A 21,234-nucleotide genomic window follows, 5' to 3' on the forward strand; every position below is an offset into this window, starting at 1 on the left:
TGTAGACTGCATTGAAATTGCTCCTTAGCCTCCTCTTTATGTATCTAAATAAAGCTACCATCTTCTTCTTCCTCTTGCGGACAATTTGCTGTAGGCTTCAATCATTTTGGCACCTTTCTGTACCCTCGCCTGGTGAATCCCTGCTGATTACTGAATGCCACCTTGTTCTGCACATGCTTGGAGGTGCACTCCAAGAATCACAGAATGGTCAAGGTTGGCAGGGACCTCTGAAGATCACCTAGTCCAACTCCCCTGCCAAGCAGGATCACCTAGAGCACATTGCACAGGATGGCATCCAGGTGGATTTTAAACATCTCCAGAGAAGGAGACTCTACAACTTCTCTGGGCAACCTCTTCCAGTGCTCTGTCACCCTCACAGTAAAGAAATGCCCTCTCATTTTCATCTGCAACTTCCTGTGCTTCAGTTTGTGCCCGTTGCTTCTCATCCTGTTGCTGGGTACTACTGAAAAGAGACCGGCTCCATGCTTTCAACACCCTCTCCTCAGATATTTATACACATTGATGAAGTCTGCCCTCAGTCTTCTCTTTTCCAGGCTAAACAGGCCCAGTTCTTTCAGCCTATCCTCATATGACAGGTGCTCCAGTCCTCTCATCATCTTCATAGTCCTCCTCTGGACTCACTCTAGTAGTTCTATGTCCCTCTTGTACTGAGGAGCCCAGATCTGGACACAGTAGTCCAGGTGTGGCCTCACCAGGGCTGAATAGAGGGGGAGGATCACCTCCCTTGACCTACTGACAACACTCTTCCAAATGCACCCCAGGATACCGCTGGCCTTGTTGGCCACAAGGGCACGTTGCTGACTCATGGTTAGCCTGCTGCCCACCAGGATTCCCAGGTCCCTCTCTGCAGAGCTGCTCTCCAGCAGGTCACCCCCCAGCCTGTACTGGTGCTTGGGGTTATTCCTCCCTAGGTGCAGGAGCCTGCACTTGCCTTTGTTGAACTAGATGTACTAGAAGATGTACTTCATAAAGTTTCAAGGGATGAGGTGATGCTGATAGACATTGATGCAACTCTGTCGTCTATAACTTGTTCCTGCATTGCTGACTGCCCTACTCCTTCCCAAAGGCTCCAAGACCCCTGGAGATCTTGGAGAAGCCTTCCTTTTGCATCGTCTCTCATTAGACTTGCTTTTCTGCCCATCATTGGACCAGTACATATTCTGAACTTCATTTTGCAACGAACGCACCTGTGGAAATTTATTACACTTTTTTTGCCATTTCTTAGCTTGATGTTGGGCTCCAGCTGGGCTTCAGCCTTCCTGATTTTGTATGTAAGTATCAAAATAGTATTTTTATATTTCCCTCTCATTGTCTATCCTTGTTTCCTGCTCATTTGCTCATTTCTTACACATTCGTTGGAAAAATTCCCTGCTTGGCCAACTGGGCCTCCTGCTGAAATTCCTGGTCTTTGTCTGTAGTAGGGTGGCATATTCTAAGTTAGCAATATTTTTAAAATGAGCATGGATCACCCCCCCTCCTCTTCATGATCCTTCCCAATTTCTTGCACAGGTTGTATTAAGTACAAAAAATTCCTAGACAGTTGTTGTATGTCAGTCTTTGAAACTGCAACACCTATTGGTTACTAATAAAGTGCATGTGAATGAGCAGGAGAAATGGTACAGAGAACTAGCCAGCACCACCATTTTCATAAGAGACACCAATCAAAAAGCCCAATTTTCAAGCTTTTTTTTTTTTAAACATCAAATCTATTATAGTTAAAAATTTAAATGAAGGAAAAAGATGACTTAAATTCAGTTTTCCTAGTTTTAAAGGTTTTGTTGTGATTTTTGCATGTTTAATGTGGTGAGTACTTACACCTCATGTAAATTGAGTAAAACTATTATTCCTGTTCCTGTGTACTTGTCCTGTACTGTGCACTAGCCATAAAAATGTGTCTAAACTTGAAATGAGTAGTCTAGTTTGAGCTGACTATTTTTTTTTTGAATAGAGTTTTTAGGTGGATTTATATATTTATTTATTTATTTTTCAGCCTTTTTCTACAGGGAAGAACTAGTATTTCTGAAAAAGTGTAGTACATACACTTCCTATGAGCAGGTCCCTTTAAATTTATTGGACACAGATCAGTGCTTGCAGTCATTGGTTTCAACATCTTTTTGGGTCATACTGGTCATTTTTTGTAACTTCACTAACTTGTTTCTAGCCTACATTGGTCCCTTTCCACTTTACAGGGAGCAACAATGATGGGAGATGTAAATAGTGCAAAGTGACAGCACTGTTATGCAGTGTGGTTATTTCTGCTGGCCTGCTGATATCAGCACTTCCTTTGAATTTTTCAATAGTGTAGCTGAACCAGTAGTAGCAAATTCAAGATGTCTCCCTATAAAAATGTCAAAAGTATGTGTTGTAGGTGTTGCTCTGTTAGCCACGTTCCAGTGGAATCACTTTTTTTTTTTTTTAACAAGTCCAATCCATAGATTGAAATTCAGTATTAGATTGAGCGCAGGTAGGGAGCTTCCTTGGGTGCAACTTGATACAGATGCACGCACACCAATGGCTATTTCTGTATTGACGAAGCAGAGGTGCTGCAGCTCCAGTTCAGGAAGCCACCAAAGAACTTCCTTACACCCATTCACCTGAGGAAATTATCTTGGACTTTGAATGGTCTTAAAGATGTGCCTGAAAGTTGAGCATATGTTCAGGTGTTTTGGGGTATAACCATGTTCTCATTATACAGAATTAGAATGCATAATCTTTTCGTAAGACTAGAAGCTTTCCCTGGTGTACCCTGTCAAAATTTCTCCAGTGTTGTGCAGTATTTTGTGAGCTGGCAGACAAAAAAAAAAAAATTAAAAAGAAATAACATAAAGTAACACTTCAATAACTTTAGGATTAAAAAAAAAAAACAACTGTGGATTTTGGTACCCACATCAGAAAATCCACTATCCAAACATTACTTAGATTGTCAGTCCCAAGAAAGAGTCCAAGATGCTAACCGGATGCGAGAGGTGGGGGTATGTGAATTTCCAGTGGATGTTTTGCAGTGATATCAGAGGGTGTATGATGAGCATTGGAAGTCCTCTCCCATCACAGTCCCCATCCAGAGGACAAGAAAGCATTAGTCTCTAAGCACCTAATGAAAGATGACAGTTTGACAGCACTGAAGAGGGCATGTGGGAATGAAAAGGCAAATGACAGGTTTTGGGTGTGCAAAAAGTGTTTGACCAGCAGGAGAATATAATTAACATTATTTCATTTCACTGTAATTTCAAAAGAGCTTCTGTAGCCAAAAGTAGTCATACTTTTTATTTTCTACTGGCATTTTATTTTGACTTTGGCTTTATAAAAATTCACAATTTTTATATAAAAATAGTGTTCATTCTTCTAACATTACCTAGTAAAATCTAAAAAATAATGAACCAGTCAATGTTAAAGTAGTTATTGCATTATACCGCATACCACTGAATTTTGATCAGAGTATATCACAGGTCTGCAAATTCTTAAGAATGTGCTCAACTTTGTGGATGTGCTCACCGTCTGTAATTAGGGGGCTGGCAGTTTATAGGGGAAGTCACGGACTGAAGTCTTTAAAACTTGATTGTTCTAAATGCCGGAAGGGAGACCTATCACATATTTGAGGGATAAAAAGGTTGTTTTGTATGTTCCTATGGTGTTTAGTTCCCATGATATTTGTTTGTAGATGGCAGAACTAGAAGCCTAAAGAATCACCAAATCATCTATCTTGTTCTTGTCTTCAAATTAAGTGCAACTTTCACCTGCTTACCCTGGAAGCTATTGTCCCAATTATACTGTTAGCAATATGCCTGATTATAAAAGAGAATGGACACTGATCAAACTGAATTGTTTATGTGAAAACTGGGGTTTTTCATCTTGCACCTTCCTTTTCAGGTTACCATATGTATTGTTTTGGTGTAACACAAAGGACAGGTTTGCTGAATTCCTCTGCAGAACTGTGGATCAGACGGTGGGAAATGTGGCACTCTTAGGGGGGACAGTACTGTAGAAAGTAATGGTTTTTAAGCTTTTTCCTGCCTTGGATTTGATCTGTTTTATTAGCTTTTTTTTCAAAATGAAGCATCTCTGACCCACCCACTAAATTCATAATGTAAGGAAATACTTTGCTGTTGAAAAGTTTAGTGATTGATCAAACTTTATGGATTTCTTGTTATTCTGTGCAATAATATCATTAATTCTGATTACAGTACACAGTAATGCATACAAAATACGTAATTCAGTGAGTCTCCATGAACATCAATACGGATCACATACTACACTGAATTACTATTAGGCTAAGTAAAGAATTTGATTCTGAGCTTTATTTCTTAATATTCATTTATTCTTGCTTCTCGTTGTTTTGACTTGTTTATAATGGGTATGGAACAAATAATCTTAGATTTGTTGTTATGGAAGGAATAATGACTCCAGACTAAAATACAAAGAGGAGAGACAGAAAAGAATTGGAAAAAGATTGCTTTTACTGTTTGTTTTTTGGGCATCTGAAGTATTATTGTTATACCATAGCAATATCATTTTTCTTCATCAAGGGAATGTGCAAGAACTGCTCTGATCTCTGTGGAAGAAATGAAGGTTTTATATATATATATATATATATATATATATGTATATATATATATAAATATATATATTTATATACTGCTCAAAAAGATCAGTATTAATAGAAAAAATTGCACCAAGAGCATTTTGAAATGTGAATTTAAGTTATGTGTTGGTTTTATGGACATGACTTAAGGCCTCTTCTGACATTTGGTTTGTTTCTTTTTCAGTTGTTCTTCAGGTGTGCAGCTTAGTCCTCTACCCAATCAAGTTCATTGAAACAGTCAGCTTGAAAATATACCATGAGTTCAACTGGGGCTATGGCCTGGCTTGGGGTGCAACTATATTTTCATTTGGGGGTGCCATCCTTTATTGCCTGAACCCTAAGAACTATGAAGACTATTACTAGAATCATTTAATGGAGAGAAAAATATCAAAAGGATTACCCCATCTTTTCTAACTCACGGTTTTTTTTAGAACACTTGTGGAGCACCAGTCTGCTCTGTTGATAAAATAGCCTTTGCCTTTTGGGTGTGAACACTGTAACCAGCTTTTACAACCATTTAGAAGAACTGCAAACACTAGGATTGCTGATCTTACATAGGCAGATGCTGCAAGCTGCTGATACATAGGCTTTGTTTTTCCTGACAACAAGCAAAGGATCTACGTGACAGCGATCGTTGTGAGAAAACTAGTTGGAATGAGAATTCAAGGCCAGCATCTGCTATTGCCTTCAGGGGAGCAGCTGGTATAGGCTCCATTTAGAAGTTTCTCTGTATCGTAGAGGATTCAAATGTCTGATAAACAGGCAATGGCATCTTGTACAATAGGCTGTGTTGGCCCCTTATTACTTGTTCAAAAAAGCTCTTAAGGAATTAGTTGCAAGTAACTGTTGAGGGCAGTGCATGTAACTGGTTAATGACTTGTCTAATATCTGCATTCAACAGTCTTCTTGGAGAATGAAAAAAACAACAAAAAAAAAGAAGCAAACGCACACCCAGGATTTCATGAATTGGTAATTGACATCACCATGCCAGCTGTAGCAGGTTGTTGAAGAAAGTCCAAACCTGGAGACACATGCTTCTGACTATGTGGTTGGAAGTTGTCTCAGCTCTGAGTATTTTGCTGGGAGGGTGGAAGTAAGGGGGAGGACAAGAGACCATATACATCCCTAAGGCATCTAACATGCACGAATGAATTGTAGTTTTCCTAAGTACCCATTTAACTTCCGAACATCACCGTGAAAAAAAAATGAATATGAAACAAGTTCAATTCTATTTTTGGAAGGTATTTGTTAGTATAAATGAATATATATAATACAAATATAAATGCAAAGGGAGAAAGAGAATTCATCCTTAAATTGTAATAGGAGCTGTGATGCAGTGGTTAAAATACTAGCTTTGTACACATTTTTGAGGGTCTTGGACTGGTACCCCCGGTCATGGTTGGCATTGCAAAATAAACATAAAATGGTTTGTCTTCTGTATATGCCCTTGTACAGATTCTGTGTTATGGGAAATGCTTAAAAGTTCACATCAAATTAAGGTACAAGTGGATGAAATAACTACTTTTTATTCCATGTGTAATCTAATACTTATTAAAATTTGTTTTCTAAGGCTGTTGCAAAGGAAAAAAAAAACTGCCATTTTTTAAAAATCTAGTTAGGTTGCTAGTGTTTCTGATCATCAAGAACATAGCTGAGACCCAATCATGTCCATATTAAAACATTAGCACTGCAGGAGCTACACTCATGTTTTTAAAGGCTGAGTTTATAATGGACTGGCTGATGATTATGTACACCTAATTACTCCTTGCTTAGTATGTTTCCCACTTAAAACATCTGGATATTGTACCCATTACATGAAATCCAAGTTAAAATAGGGAGAATTTCTAAGTGTATTTAATCTGCATCACTTTTATTTTTGTTTATGATTTGCTTGTTTGGGTATTTTGAATTAATTATGAACATATTTTTATACAATTCTAATCTTTAGAAATAACTATTTTTTTTAATGGAGAACTTTAAAGTATATTCTATGTGGACCTCTGCAAAAGTGGATATGCTGGGGTTGCATGTCCACCTCTGCACAAATGGTTTTGCTGGTTCCACAGAAAAGACTGCTGAATGACTCAATGTTAAGATCACATTTGCAGTGTTAATGATTATGCCACAGTTCCCAGGGAGCAGAGGCTCTGCATTGACCGTGCTTCCCCAGAACTGCCTCTAAGAAGCTGTTCTCAAAGTGTTGCTGCTGTACAGAAATGATTTCTAAAACTCCAGGCCTCCCTGGAGCTAAGCCTTTACTATCACAGAAAAATATTCTGTATCAGCATTCCTTCCTGGACCAGTGGTGATTAATTAGATTAGACAGAGCAAAACGATAGCTTCACTTAAGAGGGATTGTATAGCAATGCCTAAAGAGGAAAAGGACGGGAGGAAGAAATAAGTCCGTTTATTTTGCAGGCACCCAAGAGCATTTATAACATTTATTTTTTCTGAGACTGACTTAAGGCAGATATTCAGTATGTAGTAAATTCTGTATCTTTCTGAACTGCTCTGTAGTTCTGCTTTTATTTAGCAGCATGGAGAACATTGTAGTTTGGCATGGGAATTAGGTTAATGTAGAGAGAAACTCACTGTTAGAAGATTTCTATGCCTTTCTAGGAGAATCGTGTTTTGATACCAGTATCGCACGGTGCTTTGCCAATGCTGGCAAGAAGGTACAATACTGTAGTAGTAAATCTACAAATTTATCAAAACATTTTTTTCTTTATGTGGAGTTTGAGTGAAATTAAATGTCAGGCTTAAGGCATATGCAAGTTAATCGCAAGCACTCCTAAAATCACATGCCTCTTAATACGAATGATGTTCAGGCAAAAAATTACAAATGTGAATGCCTAAAGACAAGGTTCTTCATTCATATTTGGGTCAGAGATCTGATTTCAGCACCTGCTTTTCCTTTTGAATATAATTCAGTCTATTAGGATGCACCTCTCAAACTTCTCAGGTCCTTTCACTTGGACATCTAGTATTTGGATGTAAGTATCTACGTTTATTAGCTTGGAACCTCCATTTAACTTTCTTATGTTGCTACTTGAGTTTTTTTCCCACCCCCATTCCAATAATGGTAATTGTTTTTCAGGACTGAACAAAAAGTAATTACACTTCTGATTTCTTTCTAGACACACACACAAAAAAAAAGGAAAGTCGGTGTCTGAGTGTACGTACAACAAATTAATCATTCTGAACATTATGCTTGTGTCATGCCATCGTTATTTCAGTTGTTTGGCTTTGTCTCACTGTCAGGATGATTCTTTCACACAACAAATCCCTTGTTTATCATTCAAATATATATGAATAAAGATATATATATATATATAGCAAACTTGCAAGCAGGGCTAGTTATTTGTATTTTTTAGGCTTAAAGTATACCGTCCGGTGCTGACAAGTACCTAGCACCTCTTCTGGATTTCTTGCACAACTTCATTTAGCTTTTGTAAATTTTAAAAACAAATATAGAGAGACCTATGTGTTTGAGATATAAATGATATATATGGATTAGCATGTAACTGTATATTATTAAACATGCAATGAACTGACCGGTAAGTGAAATCTAATCTTATGGCTAGCAACGTAATTTATTCAGACTGTATTTTTGTACAGAGCAGTGCACACTAACCTATTGCCTCTGTGTCCTCTATAATGCCTAAAACTGTGCCTAGAAATTTAATTTGTCTTTAAATGAAAGAAAAAAAAAAAAGACAACTAAATGCTTCATGTTGTTGATGGTATTGATTTTTTTTTCTGATGTTGTTCTTTATTTATTTTTGAGAAATGTATGGTATGTTTATTAACTGAAACCATCAAAATACGGTTCATTTTAAATGGTCATTGTTAGCAGGGAAAGATTTTTTTTTTTTAATCAAAACTTTTAAGTTTGCAGTTTTAATACCATTTCTGCATTTCACAATTTTTGTAGCTTACATGAAGTTATATGTGAAAAAGTAACAAATAAAAAATTGTTACACTAATCAAATGTGACTGTTTTGTTCTGAGTGGAGTACTTGCACAGTTGATACCAGCCTGAATTTCTGTTAGGCAGGCTGAGAAGCACCACTCTACATAGGCTCATGAATGTCCTTACTAAAGGAGTCTTATCAAAATACATAGAGAGTGAGGGGGAGAGAGAGAGAGACACAGGATCTTTTCTATGTAACCCCTCCATCTTGGCTATAGAGTAATACAGGATAGGTATCTGGGTTTCACACAGCCCATAATGTGTTTATAAATGCAGTTATTGTAACATCAGAAAACAAAATTTTTTTAAATGTGTTAAATAACAAGGTGGTGTGTTGAATCTTTACTCAGCACCTTGTTCCGGTGGGGAAACTTTTTCCTTATATACAGATTTATTTTTTTCCACATTTCCAATAACAGTAATTCTTTTTTCTGTTTTGATTCTGAATGCTGTGTTACTTTTTGCAATGAAAAAAAAAACGGATACTGGTTTTGAGCCACTGCAAAAATGGAAAAGCATGTTTTGTACACTAAAGATATGGTACTGTGATATTTCTACCATTCAGAAAGTTACTGTCATCCTTGCATCACTGGATACCTCTCACGTAAGCAGGCAGCAACATGAAGAAGGGGCAGCCAGTAGAATACAACGTGAGAACTGGGGGCTGAAGTCTGTGGCTTCAGTGGACTATTGTAATGACTGAATACAGGCATGAGGGTGGGGTGCACAAAGTGGAAATCAAGTAATGGAAAAGGAATTCAGAGCAGGGAGGGAGTAGGATGGGTGGTGTGGGGTGGAGGATGGGGATTGTCTGAAGATTTGTTCTCTTTTTGAAATGTGAGTACTAAGAGAGAGGAAGTTCACACAGAACCAGGAACCTGCAGCTACTGGAGAGTAAAGGAGCAAACTGGAGGTGATGGAAGGTGTATTTCTTAAAATCTGCATTAAAACGTTCATTGTAATGAGTATGGTCTTAGGGGACATATTACCCAAAGGCTTGACCAGTGCTTAGAGCACAAACTCTGGGTCATCTGTGTGCCTACATATTGACAACAGGGTCAGAGGGGCACACTGGCATACCAAAGCAAGAAATTAAGTATAGGGTGAGAATAATTTACTCTGTCTTTTCAAATATGCTTAACGATGTGAACACTGAGCTGGCATGCCCTTGATGTATCGAAGATGTTCCAGCACACTTGGCAGTCGACCTGCATCTCACCACATTTGGTATCCACCATAAGCGTAGACCTGTACTGTACCACTGAACCAGATGAAGTGTGGCTGGATGTAGGGCATGCTGTAAGCAAGAGAAAATGTGTGGAGGATGGTGTATGAGCCCAGGTTTGTTTATATCAAAGTGAAGCTTAAACATGAGTAAGCAATGGAGCCCTTTGTGGAAACAAATGACTTAACTCTACAAGTGAAGCTGAAAACTCCAGGGTACAAACTGAGGCAAAAGGAGCCAAAGCAACGTAAATCTGCCCAGAGTGTACTGCTATGCTTGCAGAACGTCTTCTTGATCTATGGATTTAAATAAATCTAAAACTCTTTGGAACGTTACAAAATCTTATTTTAAATTGATATTTTAGATATTTGTGGGCAAGGGGTTGTAAGCCTTGTATGTTTCTCTACCTTTATGGAGTACTTCCCAAGTGAATGTTTGTGTGTTAAATGTGTAGGTGTGATGGGATTTTGGAGATACAAAAGATTTTTCTACTGTTTTAGTGACTTCCTGGCACTCTGTTGATGAAAAGAATTGCTATGCAGATTTTCAAAGAGACAGTAGCTTCAAAGAGGACTTTAAATCATTTAAGTATCCCAAAAAAGTCTAGTGCTTGTCTGGAATGTGATATGAGAAGCATTACATCCTACAGGAAAGCTAAGTTTCATGATTTGTTAATATTTTCACCATTTATTTATTTATTTATTTGTGAGGGGAAACACTGTATGCAGACAGCCGGGTGAAAAAGTTTGATGATCTCAAGGGTCTTTTCCAACCTATATGATTCTATGATGATAGAAACTGATAATTCCTCTAAGGAATATATGAATCTTTAGTGAATGAAATATGGGTATTCCACTAAATTTTGAATTGTAATAGGAAGTCACAAAAGGTATAATCACTAATATCTTCTATCTATTATCATTCATTTTAATTCTCCCACCTTCTTTTCTCAGTCCATTTTCTTTTGCTTTTTCAGTTCTGTAATATTGTCCTATTATTCTATGGAACTATAAGATTTAGTAGACAAATGAACCAATATGATAGGCCTGCCATTTCAAGAAAATATCTGCATGTACACAGCTAGTCAGCATAGACAGCAGGTCTTCGTTGTGGCTAGGAGCTAGCAGCAGGTTACTGCTGCTGATGCATTTACCTTGGTGGAAGCAGAATATCCTAGGACAGATAACGGGTGATTTGGTGTTTCAGGAATGGTATCTGACTTGGGTTGGTTTCCCATCTGCATCACTCTCATGCATGACTGGCTTGCAGCCTGCCCCATGAGAGGGTGGGTAAAAAATTAGGACCTTTCACTCAAAGATGCTGAAAAGCAATATGGCTGAAACACTGAAGTGGGAGTATTGGGACAGACAGAACTGTTTTGTGTATGCGAGCATGGTTGCTTTAGTTGTACCATATGTCACACTGAAGAGGCTGTACAACAGTGCAGTAGAGAGAGAAGTTGTTTACATTTTGTGCTCTAGATTGGATCTAATCTTTTTCTGAAAGGAGACCGCCCTTCCCTTGGGTCAACCAGGCACACCTGATGTGGATAACAGTTTGGATTTCAGGATAAAATGAAGAGAGAGAGGGTGAGAGAACAGGGAGGCTGCCATCCCACTTCAGGGTGGGAAACACCCCACAGATGTAAGAGACCTTCCCACCTGCAGAGGAAACAAACCCAGAGCCAAGTTTCAGGGGGTGACAAATGTGATAAGACTCCCAAAAGATCTTCTGAGTTACTGTCAACTCTCTCTCTGTATAGCAGCTTTAGAGGCTTTTGTCAGCTCAAGCGCTTGATAGGTTCCCCCACATGAAAACTAACTGTGATGCTTTTTTTCTTGTCTGTGTCTTTGGGCACTCCAGAACCATCTGAGCATCTCTGTACTGCATTGTGCACCACAGCTAAAACCCTGTCCTGAAGGGTGATGTGGCCCACTGTGAAATGAAACTTACATTGGGCAGGGCACATTGAGGTTTGGGATGGTCCTTAGTCCTGCCACAGTTCTATATTAGATGCCAAGAAGGCTGTGTCACTTGGTGAATATGAAACTCTCTATAACTGAGATAAATCATAATGATGCAGCAGGGTACAAAAGAATTTCTGCAGTAGCAGACAAGCCTTGGTATATAACAAATGATGAATGGATTCATAAATGCCTTCCTAAACAAGAAGAATATTTTCTGAGGGACTCAGAGCTGCTGTTGGTCTAAATGCTCACCTTCATCTACAAGTTTCTGTTCTAAGAGCTATCTCAGGAGACAGAACCAGAGCCATTAACTTAATTCTTTTAATTGAGAACAAGTAATGTTTTTTGTTTGTCTTTTTTGTTTGGTTGGTTTTTGTTTTGTTTCGTTTGTTTTTTTCCTAAGAGAGTTTTATGATATTAACATTATTTAAAATACTTAAATGTATTCAGGTTGAAAAGCTTCAACTTTTTTTTTTTTTTTAAATAATGTCGTCTTAGCCACTTGGAAGTTCAGAAAATAGAAAAGCAAGGATGAACATTATACTTAGCTTGGAATAACGGGGGAAAATCTTTCAGCTGATAGCTCAGAAATTTAAATGTCTGAGAAAAAGTGAAATGAATAGCAACTGAGAAATACGCTGCCTCTTTTCTGCTCAGACTGACTTTTTTTTATCCATTCCTATTTCTTCCCTTGATGCTACAAGAAAAGAAACATTTATTTCGGAATTTGTCCTGGTTACTGTCTTTTGAAGTTAAGTATGCCTGCTGTATAACGAAGTACTTGTTAAACTAATATCAAGAATTTCTAATGGAAATGTTTAGAATACCTAATTTCCAAGGCCTAATTGGAAGCAACTTAAAGTATTGCATCAATAAAATTTGCTTGAGGGGAAGCCAAAAGGGATTCATGTAATGAAATAAGTCCTATCTGGAGAAAATTATTTTTACTGTGAAACATTTGAAAAGCTTTGCAGCTGTTGGATTAAAAGAAAAACTACTGAATTATTCTGAATTTTTAAACACATTTAAACATAAAAGATCATTCAGACTAGTTTAAAGCAACTTGCAAGAGGAACAGGCAAAGCTATTCTGAGAAACTTAAGTGCGAACAGATTGTGCTCCATTTATTTGAAAACAACCTTTACCTGACTGAAGCACAATGCCATTATACCCTCTGCCAAATATCTTGTAATTCTAGCACACTTGTTTTTATGGCTGTTTTTAAGGCTGTAAGAGTTTTACCGCAGCATGGTGGCTTAGGCCTCAGGCTAAAATGCCTGTTCTCTTGGGGAGACATAGGTGCAAATCCAGACTACCCTCAGCTCATGCCTTCCTCCTTGCAAAGTGCCCTCAATTAATTGAGTTTGATGGTTTGATGCTATTTGCAGCTAGAAATTCTGGAGTCTTTTGACAAAAGCTACTCTTCCCCTCTTCCTTCTCCCTACCCCAAGATTTTGATGGCTCCATGTCTATAGCTATGTTGATACAAAAAATGGCTTTGCAGCATAGGTGCTGAGGAGTCATGTCAATTTTCTCACAATTTCTCTCTCTCTCTCTGCAATTACACTCAGACCTTTGTGTGTCTATGGGCCACAGCTCTTCTCATCAGAGAGGTGTTTAATACAGCACTGCTGCTACCACAGGACTTTGTCCAGTTATTCTCACACTGTCAAAACACCTACAAACTAAGGAGTATCTGATTTTTCCCTGCTTGACTCTTCCAAGATTGGTGTGCATAAAGTATGAATAAGTAAATGTGTAACCAGCTGTCTGGGTAGCAGCTGACCAAATTTCAACCTCTTTAAAAAATATTGAATTTGTCAAGTGGGCAACACTTTAGTGTGAGTGTGTATCTGTACTAAATGATCTACACTAACACACTGAAGATGATGAAGGTTTTTTTTTTGCACAGGCAAAATCTTTTCAGGAAAGAAAATATAATGTTGGTAGGGAAGGATATATGACTTTCATATTCTACACTTATCCTATAGAGAGCTAAATGAAATTACAACAAACACGTAGATACTTTCAAAGTATAAACTTAGAAAACCTGAATATGTATCAATGAACAGTATAGGGAGGCCATTCTAGGATGCTGTTTGCATTATTAGCTTTTGCAGAGCTGATAGGAGAAAAAGTAGATGGCCATCCTAGTAACAAATTAAGAACATGGAGAAAAAAATATAATTTTAAAAAAGAAAAAGAAACTAGCAAGCATAAAAAAATATTATTCATGGACTACACATCCTTCCCACAAAAACTGTCAAATGGAGAAGAAACTGTTCTCAGTTTTTAATTTTAGTTGGGAATTTTTCTTGATCATCAGATGCTACTTTGCAAAGCTTAGTTTCTGAGAGATCTGAATAGATACAGGTTAATTATTTGCTTACAATAAATCTGTTCACACTTCTGATTCAATTTTGCTGGTCTCTAGCAGCTGAAGCTCGTGTGAGTAGTCTTTTAAAGGTCCAATTTTTAGTATTCCATCAAAAGTTTACAAAAAAGTCAGATCAGCAGCCTTTGCTTCCCTGTTTAGTCATGTATCTGTGGAATTCAAAGCACGGTTCTCTGGAAGCTGCTAATTGCCTGTCAATCATCTGGCATACTAGCAGTTCACACATTTTTGCTATCGACCTAGCAGATTAATAGTATAACCCAAACAAAGGAACAAAGGCTAAACTGTTCAATTGGGTAGGGTAATGTGTTGTCTTTTCATGCCGAGATTAACAGAGAAACAGAAAAATTGTGTTCTTTGTAAAACTAAAGCTGCAGTGACCTTAACTCTGGCAAATAGATTGAATGAGTTCAGCACTATTTGCCAGCAAAACCTGAAACAGCATTTGTTTAAAAAATGAAAATTAATAATAATAATAAACTCATATTGAAAAATCATTCCAAGCAAAATGATGTAATATTAAAATTGTTTTCACTTTTAGCAGTCAGCAGCATGGCAAACATAATTCACAAAGTACTGCTAGATATTGTTGACCACAACCTAACGCTGAATGTATTTTTAGTATCTGTGGGGGTCTATTTTCAGGACAATAAAGGACTTCTTAAAAAGGAGTGTTTAAATTTTTTTCCTGGTGTCTTTGGGCCTTGTATTCTCAGATCAAAGTCAATCAGAATAAGGGTACCAAAATTAATACTTTTGTAGTTACTTGTATGTTCAGTATAGCTAGTAATTCCTACCCAGGTTAAGACTACAGTGTGCTAACACCAAGCCCACACCAAAGAAGACCACCTTGAAATTTCCATTCTTTCTGTACTGTGGAGCTTCATCAAAGCTTCATAATTAAGATTGCAGTGAGATTTTTCTCTCTAGTAAAGCAGCACTGGATGAAGAGAAAATGATGATTTGTGTGTGGATTGATGCTCCAAAGAGCATTTAGGTACCTTTACTGTCATTTACTTGGTATTAATTAGTTACCATCCAGAGAGAAAAATTTCTTTCAGGCTAAAAGGTAAAATACCCACATACAAAATGGGCATCTTGTCTTCCTCAGTTTCTTTAAACAAGTTTTGTTTTCAAGGTCGTAATGGCATTATATACTTCTCCCTTTACATCCTTCTGGCTTCATGTTCCTGCTCATGATACCCAGGTCTACAACCTCACCTATTGTACTACAATATTTTTCCAGAACTGTGTGGTAAATTTGAGTCACTGATGTGATCCACGGCAAAATTAAGTATTTGAGGAATATCCTTTCTGAGCCTAGGTCATTTTAGCAACAAGGCGTCATGTATGAGCACCAAGCAGGCAGGGGAGAACTTGCACCAGTTTCATTACTGCAGCCAATGCATCGTGTCGTCACAACCTCTGTCTCTGTATTGCAACCTCTTACTGAAGAGAGCAGATATTCTCTTCATTGCTACTGCTGCCAGTCCCAAATAACATCTGTTCTTTAGGCCAGATGAATCAGAAGTCCTAGAAAACGTCAAAATGCACAAATGAGAGGATCTGAAGCAAGAATGAGCTATTCCAATATAATTTGACCTCCTAACAGGCCCAGGGGACTCCCCCAATAATTTCTGCAGCAATTGCTTAAATTACGTTTGAGCAGTAACTCCCGTCTCCTCACATTTGCTCCCAGCGACTTTGGTTCAACCTTTTAATATCTTTCTTAGTGCTTTTGTTGTTGTTGTTGTTGTTGTTTTGTTCTGTTTTATTTTGCCAAGGTGTATTCTCATGATCAGCTTCAATCTTCATTTGCTGCCAAAGCATCAGTTCTCTTCAAGCAGTGGTTAAGCATTCAGTCACCTTCTTCTGTGCCCACATTTTACTGATGCCACCGTGCACTTGGGATGTTGCAGCAGCTCTAATCCTGGAGACCACAAAACCCACAACCATCAGATTTCAGCAGTGGGAATTTAGGATGCAGCAAGGCCTGAAGTAAGTGTGAAACCACATTGTCCATGTCTCAAAGGTTTGAGCTTAGTCACAGTCAAGCAGAAGTTGGACACAGAAGAGCATCTGGGTAAGGAGCCCAGTGTTTAGCATGCGGTTCCCTCAGGAGAACTCTTGGCACACCCAAGGGGGTGCCTGGCTGAAACACTACACTGCTAGCAGCAGCAATGTGGAGTTTGTAAGTTGCCTGTAGAAAATTCAGCTCGTGGCAGGAACGGCTTTGTGGGTGGAATGGCAAAGGTGGTACATTTGGAGACGTGTCATGATTGTCTTAACTGACCTAACAGTCTCCAAGCTACAACATATCATCCTGAAAGTTTCACATACTCCATACGGAAAGCTGTCATTTTCTTTACTGATATCCTATTGCATCAGTGGCCTCCACAAACTACACAGAAGACAAAGATGTGAGAACTAGATTAACTTTCAAAATGAACAGTAATTATTGTGACTAAATATTGGTCTGAAAAGTGCATGTCAGGTGGCCAGATTTCACTTTATTCATAGAAAGAGATTTCTGAAACAATGCCCCAAGGTTGGATACAAGCTTTGTTTCCTGTGAATATTATGTAATATTCATTTGAAATTTCCTATTGCTACAAATATTCAATTCAGTAAACTCATTTATTGGCCTATAAATTGCTGATGAGTATTCACCTTCTTAAGCCCTTTCCCACCCTTCTTTAGTGAAGGTTTTAATTAGCACTATTTCATCCTGTAGTCATAAAAGCATAGGGAATTTTCAGCCTGGAATCAGAGCCACGAGACTTTCAGTAATAGTCAAAGAAACTGAAGTAAGAATATATAGTAAGGGCAGGTAGAAGAATATTTCAGACCTTAGAAAATCAATTGAGAAATAATGAACATTGATGAACATATAAAACTTGCAGAAAGTCTCATTTATTCATTGTGGGCTTCAATAAAGGGCATACCATTTGTCTGCTACAGTGCTGGAGCAGGATGGATTACCCTACATAGTGAATATTTTGTTTGGTGTTTTATTGATCTGAGGGGGAAATGCAGGTTGTACTGTAGACTATGAACTGGATTCAAAGCCACAAAAGACAGTGAAAAGATTTCTTTTGACTTTGGGGATTTTAGATCAGGCATACGTTGCACAATCAATGCAAATTGGTTGTAGTCCTGGACCAAACGGAAGAATATTCTCTGTCTAGTTCAAATGAGCTGCAGTTACTTCTTAGCATTTTCTTCTGTGAATCTATTGCATAGAAGGAAACTGCTCTCTTTAATTTAACAAATCAACTCAGATAGGAGGGGTTACATAACCCTCCCATGTGTGTACCCATGGAGGCATATGCATGTATATGTCCTCCATTCTTGGCTTCCATAGGACTGCCTATGGAATGTGGCCTTAAAAAAAAAAAAGGGGGCAGAAACGGTTAGATACTAGTTGGGAATTTTGTTCATCGTCTTACAACAGCACTTCATAGATATGTATGTAACCCCAAAAACTGCTATAAACTAAAATGCTTATCTGAATTGTACCCAATGGGTTGTGCCTTGGAGTAGTGGCATTCGGTTGAAGAAAAAAACATCCTTTTCAGGAGACCAGGTATCAGATGCCAGGAAAGAGATAAGAGACAACAGAAGGGGTATCCTTTGTCCCTACAGCAGTGGGCAGAAATTTCCTCTTCTGAGTCTCCTCTGTAGGTGTTTGAGGAGTCTAAAGATAACTCTAAAACCGATCAAAAAGCAACACAAAAATGAAAATTTTTAGGTAGATTTTTTAAGAAAAAAAAAAAGAGAAAAAAAAAAAGAAAATGCAGAGTATGTAATGTTTGGAAGGCTACTGAACTTTGCTTCCAATTGCATCTGATTGGCATTGTCTTGATTCAAAATTTGCGAATTCTTCTTTACAATACATGCATAATGGCCGTAAGATAGCTCTTTTCCTCTTTCTTCTTTTTTCAATTTATTTCAAGATACAAGAGATTTCTTTATACCCTAGAGCAGCAGGACCAATTTCTTCTGATACATGAGGGAGCACAAAAAATGACAATGGAGCTCAGCACCCAAATGGTACAATTTGGTCTGAAATATCAGAAAGATATAGTAGATATAATAAGTTGTGTGCTAGTGACATTTATCACAAAATATCAATATTTCATAAAGATGTTTTGTTCTCTGATTTTGACAGCTGCAATTTGCCTTCAGTAACTCATGATGAAACAGTATGTTAGTTAAAAGTGTCCATATGCATATTTTTAAAAACTCTTTAGACAGGCATTAGAAATAGCTCACTATGCTATTTAGTCTTTGCTGAGAATTGATGAGTCCTGCTGAGCTTTGCTTCAATTTCAATCTGTCAGAACTGATGTGTAATTTGTTTTAAGAAACTGGTGAGGTTTCAGAAGTGTGCTGTTCTGGAAGGGAGTGTAAATTAAAAGATGGTCGATGAGCATGTGACTGCTTGTATTTCTGCTGTCTACCTCTGTAGTAGCCAGAAATCTTCTGGGAACAATAGAAAATTGTGAATGGGCTTTTAATGTTTGCTTAATGGCAAGGAAGGAGAGAAGGTTTGGACTACTGTGCAGAAAAGGATGCTTTTGGCAAGACAAGTGGTTACATTTCAGAGCATGGTGATTTGGAGGGTCTGTGGGTGGCACTGGCAAAGCTTTTCACAGGACAATAAATATTTTCTGTTCTAGTTCTGATGCTGCTCCTCTTTGCAGGACTTCTAAGAAATTAGAAATATTATCAGATTTATACAGAGGACTGCATTTTATCACTTTCTTTTCTCTATACAGAAGTTGTCTGGTTCTGCTGGCTTGTACCAGTACTTGCTTCCAGTGCAGTGACATCAGTCATGTAGATGGAAAGATGAGCTCTTGGAGTGTAAGATGCTGAACAGCCTCATCAAACAAGAAGACAGTCAAAGTCCCTGGGGTTCAAACATAAGCACTTGCAAATGATATAAAAACAGTAGCTGTGATTTTCAATGTAGACTACAGCCTGGCTCTAAATTTACTTCTTCTTTCCTGTCCCTTCACCAATGGCAAAGTATAGAGATCCTTTAATCCTCTTTTATACTATGTATCAGGAAAGTCACTCTTAAATAGTTTTTGAGTATTTTCTCACATCATATATAGTATCTTTGCAACTATACCTGCAAATGTATTTTAAAATTTCCCAGTACTACCACACACAATAGATCTCTTGCATTTCAAATCTTGAAACTAGCCAAATCTTACTTCTGCTTGGGATGTTGATTATTGTAAATACCAAAGGAAAATAAATCTACTATGGCTTAGCTAACTTTTAGTTATATATCTAATAGTTACAGTAAGAGAAGTGGGAAAGGTTATGTTTGTCACCAGATATTGTGAATATTTATAGTAAGCTCAAATACCAAGATATCAGCAGTTGCTCAGAATATCTATTCTTGGTGTAATTTGCACCCTGATTTTGTGGGAATGGGAAAGGAAATAGTCTTTTCCATAGGTTTTCAGGGTGCCAGAGTGATTTATCTAGTTTTCTTTCAAAAGGCTAGAAGTTTTTGTGATCTTAAACAGTCCCCAAAAGAGAGCTAATGAACAATGTGTACAATGAAGCATTGAAAGCTGGGAAAGCAAAGGAAATAATATTATTGTATTTTACAATGATGATGACAACTGCCAGATCTGGCTACTGGTCTTTAGAACAGAACCTCTCCACTCCCTCCCCACAAATTTATAATATTTTAAATGTGGGCTTTTTATTATGTCTGTTTTGTTTGTTTGTTTGTTTATTTATTTATTTATTTTTGTTTTCCCTCTCTTTTTTCCTTTTTCTTCTCAGCATATAGTAATAGTATCTGTCAGACAACAGGGATACTTGATTCCAACCCATACAGTCACATCCTGGAAATGGGATTAAATAGACTAGGTAAAACATTAATTTCCATGAGTTTGCTACTTAATTATCATCCCAAACCACTGCAAGATCATCAAGCATGACGAAGAATATGAAAAAAGTTGTCTTCTGCATTTTACATTCAGCAGCAGCCACACTGCATTTATCTACAGTAGAAATGCTTGTGCATCTGCTTTCTTTCCAAGGCTTCAGTGCATACTAATTATTTTCTCATGTATATTAACTAGGATTTTATAACTTCTGCTGCTTTGTGCACTGTTTCAAATCTTTATCCCATAGCTTTTCTGCTATCTTGCTTGCTTAGAGCTGAAAATATATTTTCATAAAAGTTTGGTGCAAATTCATTTTTGTACATGGGCAGAATCTTGTAAATTTAATACCACATAATACAAAGACCATACTCTTTAGACAAGTCTTATATTTCTTGGGTAGGGTGAAACACTGAAGTGTACTAAGGTGAATTGCCTTGTTTTATTACGTTTCATTTGCCTCTAACCACAGGTAGAACATGCCAAATACCTTTACAAGTTCCAAGGGCCTCGTTACAAGCCTCCGCCCACACTGATGATTAACCTCAGCATCACACATACTTGGTACATATGGCTTACAGACACTACAGGTATTTAAATAAGAATACAGCTCTATGCTTTGTCTGAGCTGTCCTGGTTCCACTTCCCATCATTCTTTGTATCCATCTTTCTTTACTTCAATTCCTAGCAAAACATATTCTTTTTTTAAATAATTAATCAATCTTTGATATAGCAACCTGATATTTACTGAGAATTTGGTCTGTCTTTTTCACATCAGTAATTTTAAGTGAAAAAGTTATATTTTGCACCTTTGTTCATAGGAAGAGAAACCTTCCTTCTGCATACAGAGTCATCACTGAAGTCAGCAATTTTCTTCCTTCCATTCACTATTTAGTCAGCACTGGAAATATCTTTTTCTATATTACTGCTTGGCCTAAATAATATGTAATTCAGCATTAGTATTAATACTGCATCAGGCCATTACCCCTTGCTCTGCTTCAGTAATTCACTCCATGGTCCAAGGGCTGTCTTTATTAACAGGTCAGCCAGAGAACTAAGTCTACTGAAGAAGAACTGCAATTAGGATTCCCAATCCCCTCCTATCTGTTCTGACATATTATCTAATCTTCACAAGCCCATAAAACTTTGAGAACTACCC

The 21,234-nt window shown here is 37.6% G+C and overlaps 1 protein-coding gene across 5 annotated transcripts in view; it reads left to right on the top strand.

Annotated features, from left to right (window-relative positions):
- Positions 1 to 21,234, top strand: part of TMEM47 (transmembrane protein 47) — a 57,492-nt gene that overhangs the window by 18,210 nt on the left and 18,048 nt on the right. The window contains exons 3-4 of one of the 5 annotated variants that reach the window (XM_035542067.2): positions 3,889 to 3,964; positions 4,785 to 5,485. The exons of 3 other annotated variants lie outside the window; for them this stretch is intronic. In XM_035542067.2, coding sequence (XP_035397960.1) covers positions 3,889 to 3,964; positions 4,785 to 4,833 — 125 coding nt within the window. In that variant the 3' untranslated portion in view covers positions 4,834 to 5,485. Of the gene's footprint in view, positions 1 to 3,888; positions 3,965 to 4,784; positions 5,486 to 21,234 lie in introns of those variants that run through there. One more of the 5 variants, XM_035542066.2, reaches the window with a different exon arrangement.

This window comes from Cygnus atratus, chromosome 1 (assembly GCF_013377495.2).
Source record: "Cygnus atratus isolate AKBS03 ecotype Queensland, Australia chromosome 1, CAtr_DNAZoo_HiC_assembly, whole genome shotgun sequence".
Classification (NCBI taxonomy): Eukaryota; Metazoa; Chordata; class Aves; order Anseriformes; family Anatidae; genus Cygnus; species Cygnus atratus.